The sequence below is a fragment of the Pseudopodoces humilis genome, chromosome 2 (genome assembly GCF_049639895.1).
Source record: "Pseudopodoces humilis isolate 2021_Gansu_Grassland_sample_001 chromosome 2, ASM4963989v1, whole genome shotgun sequence".
NCBI classification, from domain to species: Eukaryota; Metazoa; Chordata; class Aves; order Passeriformes; family Paridae; genus Pseudopodoces; species Pseudopodoces humilis.
Genome location: NC_142201.1, coordinates 63680282 through 63692036, shown reverse-complemented (window position 1 = coordinate 63692036; position 11755 = coordinate 63680282). Strand labels below are relative to the sequence as shown.

General features: G+C 37.8%; 1 protein-coding gene across 2 annotated transcripts in view; it reads left to right on the top strand.

Annotated features, from left to right (window-relative positions):
• The first annotated feature begins 2059 nt into the window (after positions 1–2059).
• COG6 (component of oligomeric golgi complex 6) overlaps positions 2060–11755 on the top strand; it is a 54254-nt gene continuing 44558 nt past the window's right edge. Inside the window, exons 1-4 of one of the 2 annotated variants that reach the window (XM_005516329.3) lie at positions 2060–2224; positions 2782–2925; positions 3261–3332; positions 7320–7378. In XM_005516329.3, coding sequence (XP_005516386.2) covers positions 2096–2224; positions 2782–2925; positions 3261–3332; positions 7320–7378 — 404 coding nt within the window. In that variant the 5' untranslated portion in view covers positions 2060–2095. Of the gene's footprint in view, positions 2225–2313; positions 2446–2781; positions 2926–3260; positions 3333–7319; positions 7379–11755 lie in introns of those variants that run through there. The other variant, XM_014252210.2, reaches the window with a different exon arrangement.

Here is an 11755-nt window from a genome sequence, read left to right as displayed (position 1 = left end):
CACCTTTGTGAAGCATACAAGACATGGTATGCCAGCTGAGTTCTAGATGGTGACTTCATTGCAGTCACATTTGCATTTTAAAACAGGTTTTAAAAAATCTGTTTTGAGGAAAAATATACCCTGCAAATATTATTTGTATCAGAAAAAGAGAGGATTTCTTTTCACAGCTGCATCTAATACTCCCAAAATATGAACAAGATACAAGCACTGGTATCCTCGTACACCTTTTAGACTTGTGAGAGGTAAAAAGTGATCCCTTGGTTATTTCTTCTCATATTTTTTTTCAAAAGAACACATGCATAGATAAACACATGCTGTTTCAAAACTCCATTGGTTCCTGTTAGCCCAATGTTTTACATTAGCTAGAAGTATTCTGGCTCACAAAACACATTCTTGAAGAAATGCACACCCATTGAGAAGCACCTGAAAACAGACCTGGTTGCTTCAAAAGAAAATGCATGTACCAACTAATAGAGGGAATTCTTTCTGGCTTCTTGTATATTTGTGGTATAACTTGTTGGACAAGACTTGGCAATGGTTGTAATTTATCTGACACTTGTGTTTCAGATGTTGGAGCCTTTCTGACCTCAAGGTGTGCCTTCACTCAGTCAACTCATCCATCAGGTTAACAACATTTGAAGTGTTGTTCAAACAACTAACAACATCCAGCTTATAGGTGGGAGGGAATCTTTCTAATAATAGGATTTTCTTGACATGCTTAAGTATTAATTGCTTACACCTGTGATGACTACAGGCTGTTTCATTTCTTCTGACACGGAGAAGTGAGATCCTGGCTCCTGGAAGCTTAGTCAGAAGGACAGCTAGAAGGAGATAACATCAGTGTAATAGGGTGGATGAGAAACAGAATCTAAGGAAAACAAGGTGTCTGAAAATGCTTTAAAGCCTCCTTGCTGACTAGCCAAGAGTAGAAACAAGGCACTACACAGACTGTTTGGAAAAGCTGGCTTTTTATGTAGAGGATCCGTATGAGGAAGCAAACAAACAAACAAAAACTAAATAGAAAAATATCCTATCACTGTCTCCATCATGCTAAGTTTTCAAGCGCTCTGGTCGTACAGTTTTTCTTTGAGGTGAATGACTCAAACTAAAAGAACAAATAATTAATGAATAAAACCATTCAGAAGCTCAGTGCTCCACCTTGGGCATAAAGGCAATGTCTACTTGACCTGGTTGCAGTTATTTTCAGGAAGGGTCTTCAGAAGAACAACGTGAAATCCCCAAACTCCCAAAGAATTAAGCTACTGCTTGAATATTTGGGTTTTTACTACACACCATCAGAAAAATGGAAAGGTAATGTTGTTTTCACAGCTAATACCCTGGTGGAACCTGTGTCTTCTTATATAATAGCTGTGCATGGGTAAGTCATCTTCTTTCCATAGCATCTTACCTTTATCTGTGTACCTGCTTTCTGTCCTTTGGAAAAGCCCACAGAAATCCTTCCGCTGCGCCTCAGCATTCCAGATGGGACAAGGGACAATATGAGAGGTCACGGTCTTAAGCTGGACCAGGGGAAGTTTAGGTTGGATGGTAGGAGGAATTTCTTGGCAGAGGGTCATTGGGCATTGGAATGGAGTGCCCAGGGAGATGGTGGAGTCCCCGTTGCCGGAGCTGTTTAAGGAAACACTGGACATGGCACTCAGTGCCATGGTCTGGTTGACATGGGGATGTTAGGTCATAGGCTAGACTCGATGATCTCAGAGATCTTTTTCAACTTGACTGACAGTGATTTTGTGCTCTGGAGCTATGAGGAGACCTTGGGAGTTCACCTCTGTGTCAGTAAATGCACAGCAGAAACAAGACAGCCTCCTCGTTTTGACACATATTACATCCACTGCTGTTAGCTAATACAACAGAGATTTCATTTATTTTTTAATTATTAATATTTAAATTTCTATGTATTTTTATTTTATCAATAAAAACAAAGGAGTAAAGAGAAAAACCCCGAGTGTCGCCTGGCTCCGGGTGAGGCCTGGCTCTACAGCCGGCCTGCCTTAGGCCGGAACCAAATGCTCGGAGCGCGTTTCCGCCGGAGCCGCTCCGCGTGGCAGCGCAGGGGCCGGGGAGGGCCGCAGCCATGGCCGACACTGCCGCGCCGCCGCCGCCGCCCGCCGCCCCCGCCCCGGGACTCCCGGCTGCTCCCGGCACCAACCCGCTGTCCCGCAAGCTCAACAAGATCCTGGAGACGCGCCTGGACAATGACAAGGTGGGTCGGGCGGCGGCGGAGGGACGCGGTGGGGGCCGGATGAGCCGTCAGGGGCCGCGGGCCCCGACAGGCTTCGCGGCGGGGAGGCGAGTCCTGCCGTACCCTCAGTTCCGCTGCGGAGCTGCGGGCGGCCCTTTGCAGCATTAATTACAGATAAAATTAGTTTCCGCTTCTCCACCAACATGCCACGCTCCTGTTTTATCCCTTCAGATCGTAGGGAGGTTTGTATTACTTGCCTCGGAGGGCAGTTCTCCAGCTTTTTGTAATTTAGGTGTTTTCTTGCTCTGGATAGGTCATTCATTTACAGAAAGTAGTCTTATTGGTTAAAGCTACTGTAAAATTGTGGACTAAGTTTTCTGTTATGAGAGAAGAAGAAAGACTAAGCACTTACTTTAGCTGATTTCCAAGTGATGTGGAGTATGTTAAGATTTTTCTCTAAAAGCATTTAGCTGCTTTGCTTCATTTTTAATAAGACCATGAACTTGGGGTGGGTACAGACTATTTAACCTGCTTCTTTGTAACTGCATGCAAACTGAAGGTCCTTTTTTGTTTTCTAGGAAATGCTGGAAGCACTCAAGGCTCTCTCAACCTTTTTTGTGGAAAACAGTTTGCGCACCCGAAGGAACCTGCGTGGAGACATTGAACGACGAAGCTTGGCCATAAATGAAGAATTTGTGCACATATTCAAGCAAGTTAAAGAGGTAATGCTTTTGCAGTGTGAATAGCTATTTTCCAGGAGTACTGCCATGTGATTTGAAGTTTAAAAAAAGAAAAAAGGATTAAGAGATATTTTAACTTTTCAGAACAGATATACTTTTACACTAGAATTGTTTCATTTGTTGGAAGTGTTGCATTGGATGTGTCAAACAGATCCAAGTCCTGAGTGAATGTTGATATTTAGAGGTGCATTACTCTGCACTGACTAACAGGGAGCCTAGAGAAGCAATGTTCCTTGTACCTGGGGCATCTAGTGGTGGTGGTAAGCTGGGCCTGGACACAGCATTTCTGATGAAAAACATTATTTGAACTTATTTAGGAACTTGAGAGTATAAATGAAGATGTGCAAGCAATGAGCAGCTGCTGTGAAGACATGTCCAGTCGTTTGAAGGTAATATATAAATGGAGTACTTTGAATATTTTTCCTTTTGAGATGTGACTGCTTTTAAAAGGACCAAGAGTTATTTTTGTGTCTTAACAGCAACACCAAGATGTTTCCATGGTATGCATATTATGTTACTTTGGAATATTAATATGCTTCTTTTTGTTTGTTTAGAAAATGTGTCAAGGAAGTAATTTTAATTTCTTTCAAAATGCAGCCATATAGTTATTTTGAGAATAGCAATGTGATATCCATGTGTACATCAGCAGAGAGAAAATATTAGATTGGATGTGTGTCAGATTTAAATTTTAATTTTAATTTTAAATTTAAACTTAGATTTGCATATTCCCATTTAAAATGGCTTTTGTACTGACTGTGTCTGTTATGTGTTCATATAAATACCTCAGTATATCCAGTATATTCATATGAAAGTATCTGGTAATTCAAAGAGGGAGACAACTCCGGTGTGCATCTTCAGGTTTTTTTGGTCTTGTTTCTTAACATTGTCTCAGAATGCTGATATGCAACAAAACCAATTCTGTTTCACCTTAATCCTGAATCTGTAATGTTCCTGGCTGGGTGTCCTGGTTTAGGGCAAAATTTGGGAGAAAACCTCCAGTGGGGCTCCCCCCGGGAAGCAAACCCACGTGGCCTGTTTTTTCCCACCCCCCAACCGGTTCGGGAAGAGATTTCTCTGAGAGAAGTGGAAAAAACCTGTTTATTTCACAGGCACAGCACTACCCAGCACAAAAATGAATGATATCACATTACAAAACCTCTCGCCCTTCAGAAGAGATGACAAACTTCAGAGGGTCTCTTTCCTGTAGGTGTTCGCTCTGTTATCAGTCCCTCTGGCGCTGGAAAATGCCGCTGCCCAGGCTGGGCTCCCGGTAGTCCACGGGTGCAAGCTCCCGGTGCTCCCCCGAGTCCCCAGTCCAGAGCAGGTTCGATTCGTTTCAGAAAAAGGGAAAGAAAACAGTCCAGGAAGACCTCTCTGCTCCGGCTAGTTGGAAAGCCAAGGCGATCTGTGTCTTGTTGTCTGTCTGTGCTGTAGTCAAAACTCCTGATGGGGGGGAGCAAGTACAGTCTCTGATAACAGACTCGGTGCTTCTTTTCCACTCACTTTTACTCTTAGATGGAATTTTAAGAATACAAAACCTGTGTCTGGGTTAGGTGGATGAATGGGGATACAATTTAACATCATAATCAACCCAGGACACTGGGGAGTGTAGGAAATTTGTGGTTTATGGTGCATTACTAAACCTGGCTTGGTTTTAGGGTACAAGTTCAAAATTCAATGCAGTGATGAATATAAACGGTTTATGGATGCTGAAATGTAGAAGTTCTGACAAACCAATCCTGTTTCCAATACAGCACATAAGTTATAGTATGTGAATAAGAATCCTTCACCAAAAAAATCCTGTGAAAACATTTTTTTCCCTCTCCAGATATGTGTTTGTGGATATTAGATGTCTTCTTTGATAAATAGGTTTTGTGGTCATTGTACAAATGCTTGTAGCTTGATGAACTTGTACCAAAAAATGTGAGAGTACAGTGTAGCCAACTGCAGTACTTAATTTTCAGTTTTGGAAGGAACTGGGTAATGTGCCTCAGAGGTCTCAGATCTCTTTGAACATTGTTAATGTGGATATATTCCCTAGTGCAGTTCAGGAACTGTTAGACTAAGCTCTTAGATGTGGAAATGAGTCAAGTGTCCATGCAGATTTTTGCTCTTTTCTGTCTTTAGATCATGAAGTGTGACTATAGTCTGTGATTTTTTTTTTTTTTTTTTTTTGTCATTTCCCAGAGTAGAGCCACCCTGCAGAAATTCCTTTTTCTGTTAAAGTCGGTAGGTAGTTTTGTTCCATGCCCCACAGGAGGTTTCCTCTAGAGCTCTGTAGAACTCATAACTTGTCTTGATTCAATCCGTATTTTCTTTGTATGAATGTAAAGTTAATAAGCTCATGAACTAGCACTCAGTTGTGAAATACTCCGGTACTTTCTCTGTAATAGGACAGGAAGACTTGCAGGCATGTGCTCAAACTGAGTAAGAAGACAAAAATTAGCTAGGTAGAGCAAATAGAAGATACAAAGAGGAGGATTTGGGGCATATAACACAGGAAAATGTGCAAAGAGAGCAGTATATTAAGAAAGCAGAACAAATGCAGGACATGAAAGGAAGTATATTTGGATAAGCCAAAAAGCTTTTTGGCTTCATTATTTTGTAAGCTTATCTAAGTAAGTTTTTCTGAGTTTATTTTGTAAATTTATAATACCATCTGATCCAAATAACCGTATATTTTCACATCTGATTTTAGGACAGTGACTTGATAAATATAGTGACTGAAAGGGAGAGAAAGAGCAAGTGCTGAAATGGAATTCAGTGGGGCTGAAGTATAATGAAATCGTTAATTAATATACTGAAGTGGGCAGGAAGAGAAAAATATTTCTGTTTGGATATACAAGAAATGTCAAATACCAACTTTATGATTTTTCTAGCATATTTGGCTCATTTCTGACAGTTACTTTGGTTAGATGGAAGCTCTTACATTTCATACATAAAATAATGACAATATCTGGTGTGTATTTGAATGCACATATGTAAAAACTGGCTTCCTGGTATATCTAGCTAGATTCAGAAAAAAATGTTGTTCCTTCTTTTCTGCTGTCCTACTGTTAGAATTGTTTGTGGTAATCAGTACTTCTGCACAGAAAGTACTGGAAAGGAAGCAAATTTCTTCTTTTTTGTTTATTAAAATTTGCAGTTAAATTGGACATGAATTGTTACAGTCCTACTTTCACCTTTCAAATCATTCCTGTACCTTGACTGCTTTTCTGTTGTAACTAATGTAGTGGCAGATAGAAAGGCTGAAATGAATCAGATAATTTTGTTAAACCTCTCAGGGGTCTCAAGACTGGCATCTTCAATTTGCAAGCTGTAATTTGGCTGTAATACAGTATTGAAATTATTCACACAGAATGTCATTATTGCCATTTCCACCTCTTCACTTGGAGTATTATTCAGTATTGAATGCATTTTGATTTTAGAATTTTTTTTTTGTTAAATCATCTCAATTTTTCTGCATGAGGGATCTCTGGCGGCATCCAGTGTGAAGCCAGAAATTCCGTGTATCTTACAGCTTTTCACAGAGCAAAAAGTTTCAGAGCAACAATCCTTTTAGTTATGTAGTTGCTGTCTGATGCAGAATTGTTTCTGCATGGATTTCCTTGCACTGCCATCTTTTAATATTAAAGGCTGTGATGAACTTCCTAAGTGAATTGCTCTTAGAATGGTAGAATCATTTAGATTGGGAAAGACTTCTGAGATCATTGAGTCCAACCCAGCACTGCCAAGTCCACCGCTATCCCATGTCCCCCAGTGCTACACCTACGCATCTTTTAAATACCCTCAAGGATGGTGACTCAACCACTTCCCTGGGCAGCCTGTTCCAATGCCTGACCACTTTTTCAGTGAAGAAATTTTTACTAATAATTATCCTTGGTCCATGCAGCTCTGAAAGCTGTTGGACTGTAGAGCTAGGCTTGTTCAGACTAACAGGGCTGTGTTCGTCATCTTTTCTAAAAGGTCTGGGTGGACACTGGTACTGGGAAATTTAGCATCCAAAGGAATTTGTTTCATTTTTTTTATTTTGTGACAGCAATTTACAGTTGATGGGCAAACAAAATAATCAGAATTATTTCTAATATTTATAGTATTTCTTTATTAAATATAAACTAAAAACAAACTGTGTGAATATAAATGTATATAAATGTGAAAATATATACGGATAAGGATAAAAATTTATTTTTTTACAGCCTGGACATGGGGAGAGTTAATGAATACTTGTTTCAAGAAGGCCTTTTGTTTCAAAGAGTATACTCTTTAAATGCCTTGTACTCAGAAAGCTTAAAAAGTACTACCTATTTTAAAGATTGTTTAATACAGTTGATATGTTTGTGGTTTTCACCTGCTTAACAATTCTAATTGTATTCTAGGCAGCAAAGGAACAAACCCAGGACTTGATTGTAAAAACCACAAAACTCCAGGCAGAAAAGTACGTATACCACCTTATTTCATGGAATTTTATTTTAGATGTGACTCTGACTGTTTGATTTATGACTTTGAGGTTTTTTTTCAATACTATATGTGTTTTTAGCTCAGTTGTCATCTTAGCTTATTGCTAAATGATCCAAAATGGTAAGAATGTCTGTTAGCATTTGTTTCAATAAAAATTGGCTTTTTAGGAAACACAATCAGTTACAGTGGTAGCACATGCTAAATAGGGATGTGCTTTGCCTAAAGTCTGTTGATAATGTAAATTATATTGTGTCATAACAGATATGGACCAACTCAATTTCTCATCAGTTTGACAGGCTTCTTGTTATTAATGCTTCATATCCAGTGGAAAGCTCTCTCTTTTTCAGGGACTGTATGAGGGAATGCAAAGCTGGATTCTAACCTATTCTGCCATATTTAAAGCTGACTGTAAAATACAGGAGTGCTATTCAATGAGCCTAGCACAGACCACTTTTTCCATTGGTTCTTCAACCTCCTGTGGAGGAAAAGATTTGTATTTTTCTCTTTTCAGTGTTTTTATTCCTGAGAAGTATATAATAGCCAATGATGGATTCAAGCAGTCTTTATTGTTTCTATGGCTAGGGTATATGGTTTTATAGCTTCAAGTTTTCTTAGTGTAGAAGAATGAATCTCCTTGCTTTTTCTTTGGAAAATTATATACAGTTCACTGGAGGTTAGAAATAATTTTGCAGTAGTAAGTTTCTAGTAGAAATTACGGTTTTGGATAGCTCTCAGTGAGCTTTCAAAATCAGTAGGTTTATGATACGAGCTTCAGTAGGAAATGGATTATGTCTGAATATGAAGTTGGAGTCTAATTTGTACGTGCTTTAAACTTTGATTGTAAAATAACGGCATAAAATGAAATGCTGGTTCATATAAAGTGAAGGATTTGTTAAAGACACTTTAGAAGTCTTAGAAAGTATGTAATTTTGAATATGAGTATGTGAAATAGTAGGACAGAGAAATGGTCATATATTTTGTAGTCTCAAGAAAAGGAAGGCTGCTTTGATTCCTTGTCCTGAAGCAGAATGGGATATACCAAGACCAGTCCCAAGTGGAGTCTGTCTAATTTGCCTGAAATTCCATTAAAGGAGATTATGTAGACTGTACATCAGTACCTCTGCACTATAGTCCTTACTTGCACTATAGTTTACTTAAAAAACTTTCTGCTAAAAGTGACCGTGTTTTTGTAGCTGGAAAAATGTTATGATTTTATTCAATGATCTGAAACTGAAGGGGGACTGTTAACTTCCAGATGCATTCCATGCAGTTACGCTAACTAGAAATTTAGATTATTTTCCTTTTTTGCAGTACTTGAAAAGGAGTGGCTCCATGCAGGTACTAGGTTTTTATACTAAGTAGTTTTGGCATTGTATTATCATCTATGTAATTAGTTGTAGTTCAAGATGGTTTTCAGTTTCCAAAGCTTCTTACCTGAGCTCTTGTTGGTTATCCTAGTCTCTCAGATTTGCAGTTTGAAGGTAGAGCTGCCCACCTGGAGTTTCCTGTAGGTTGTCCTGATGAGCACTTTGGAACTTCCTGTATTGGTGAAATGCATGAATTTATGGCATGTAGGTAAATATTTGGGATAGAAAATTAGGTATTTGTCTCAGATTTAGGTTAAGACTTCTGCATTCTTGGGTTTTTGCGTTGCAGCATTTTTTTTTTTCTTGTTACTTAGTTTGTTAGCTTTAGACCTGCTTTGGCATAAGTGCTAAATACGGGGTCTTACTTAGATAACAAATTTTAAAAGTAATTAATACAATTGCATATTTATGTTTATGAATATGTCAGAGTTGGTGCATTCCTTTGGTCAGTTAGGTTGCTTATGCTGAATTTATTTCTTCTGTGAAGTCTAGTTAAAACTGCTGTGCATTAGAAACAGTTTTCCTTCATACTATTTAAATTATGGTATCTGCTTAGCATATAGGGAATTGGGATGGAATTTTCTTCCTTTTTTCTTTAAAATTGAGACTTACCATGACTTAATAGAACCATGTATTGTGAAATAAAGTAGTCCAGAAGTCCAACTCATCTCTTCATAACAAAAGGTTGTTATCACTTCTGAGTAACATGGAGTTTTGAATAGAATGTTCATTTTAATGTATTTCATAACAACTTCTATTATAAAGAAAAACTAAGTTAATGTGTGCAATTTCTGGTTATTATTAAAAATCCATTTCAGTATCTTCAGTAGATTTGTCTACTTCTACTTGAGCACATTAATATTGCTTTCAGGTTGCATTAGGTTTTTTATGTATAGTAATGAGGAGATTACTTTGTTTTTAAACAATGAACATCTGTTGTGCTTTAAAAGATGTGGGTTTGTTTAATTGCTATTTCTAGCAGGATCCAGGAAAAGGATCTTGCTTCTTGAAGTGAGATTTTAATAATAGCTTCCTCTGGCTTGGTTCTCTGGTTCTCTTGTTATACTTCACTCCAGTTTTTTTGGGGTTTGTTTGTTTGTTATCTGTTCGTTTTTGTTATTTGTGTGGGTGTTTTATGGGGTTTTTTTGTTGTTTTTTTTGTTTGGTTGGTTTTTGGATATTTTTATGGTGTGAGGCTGAAAACGTGCAATACTGAACTACTTCACTTTGCATAAAAAACAAGTGTCCCAGAGTTCAGTAATTTCCCACCAGAGAAATAACTTTAGTTCCAAATACTCTATGCAGAATTCCAGAAGCCTGACTTTATAGTAATTATACCAGTCATTTAATAATAAGATGTTGTGCAAGATGATGTGGTGTTTTTGAGGTTAGCCATAAGTTACAGTCATCAATGTAACAATTGAGAAGAGAGACTAGAAGGTAACACTTGCAATATTAATTCTTATAAAATTAAATAGGAGCAGTTATGTAAGTGAATGGATATGCTCAGGAGCTTCACTGACAGTAAGTTTGCAGAAAAACAGAAGTTGTTGAGGGTTAGAATTAGTGTTCTAGAAGTAAAAGCCACAATACTCTGAAAACTGTTACAAAATAATGGCTCAGACAGATATTTCTTGAGTCAGGCTACTGATTCAGACCTTTTGTGGAGATTATGCACTTGAACACCTTTACAAACTATCTTATTTTACTACTCTCTTAATTTGTGTTTTGGGGTCAGAATCATTGTTAATTATATTGATTGAAAAAAAGCCATTTACATAGCTTGGGATTGTTTTACTTTTTAACATACAATTAAATATGATTTCCAGTCAGGAATGTGTGTACTTCAGTTTGTTTTAATTGGATTACATTACATTCAGGCTTGATCTTTATTTAAAAAATAACAAACACAATTCTTGGAATTTAGTCAATTATTTGACTGTCACCTCTGTGCTCAATACAAGCTCAGAAGTCTTGGGAAAAATGTTTCTAAGTGAACATCTGCTTTGGAAGTGCTACACTACTGATCTCTCATCCTTGTCTCTTGGTGGTGAAAGGAAAAAGACTTTTTTCTTTCCTAACAAATACCTTTTTTGTCTAATCAATTTGGAAATTATGCAGGAAATTCAGCACTATTTGTAGCAGGTTACAGAGTTTTTTTTGCTTTTATCACCCTGTGCTAAGAAAAGTGGTGATCTGGTAGTCTGCATTGATGAGATGTATTTCATATGTTGACTTTTTGAAACTTGTATTTACACTTATTCCTTTAAATGTGCTTCATGAGAAAAAACAGTTATTGCCTAAACTTAATTATAATTCTGTGTGGGAGAGGGTGAAGATTTGAAATTCTGAGGCCCATTTTCTATTCTGATTTGTACCAAAGTAAAGCATAGGTGACAAGGTATAGCAGAGGAATAAAATGGGTCTGAAAGAAAAAAAGAAACAAAACTTGTCACATTCTAGCCATGACCAGCAGAGAATTTGCAGAGCCTTATTTTCTTGCCAGCTTTTCTTCCTGGCAGCTCTGTTGAGCCATGAAGTACTCTTGGTCAGTATGACATGAGACATGGTTTTACAGGTCGAGAAACTTTCGTGAGAAATGCAGAATCACTTATATGGTACCATTCCTGACTGATGTTTGTCTGATGTGCTTTGAGAAGAAAAGCCCAGGAACAGAAGGAACAGAGAGTCTGTGGTCTTCATTGGAAATTGATTTTGGTTTTATTGTTTTCCTGCTATCTGATTTAGTTCTTTTGCTGCAGCTTAAGCTCATTTGATCTTATTCCAAGTGGATGTAGAGAACAGTGTGTAATTTTCATGCCTTTGGCAACATTTTTGAATTTAATGGCAAATTTGAAGCTAGACTAAGCAGGCCCCTTTCAAGTGGCTTAATATCAGATTTTATAAAAGATAAACTGAAGAAGCCAGTCTGTTTGGTATGGAAATACCAAATAGCTCATTTCCACAAGACGGAACAGAATGTGTTC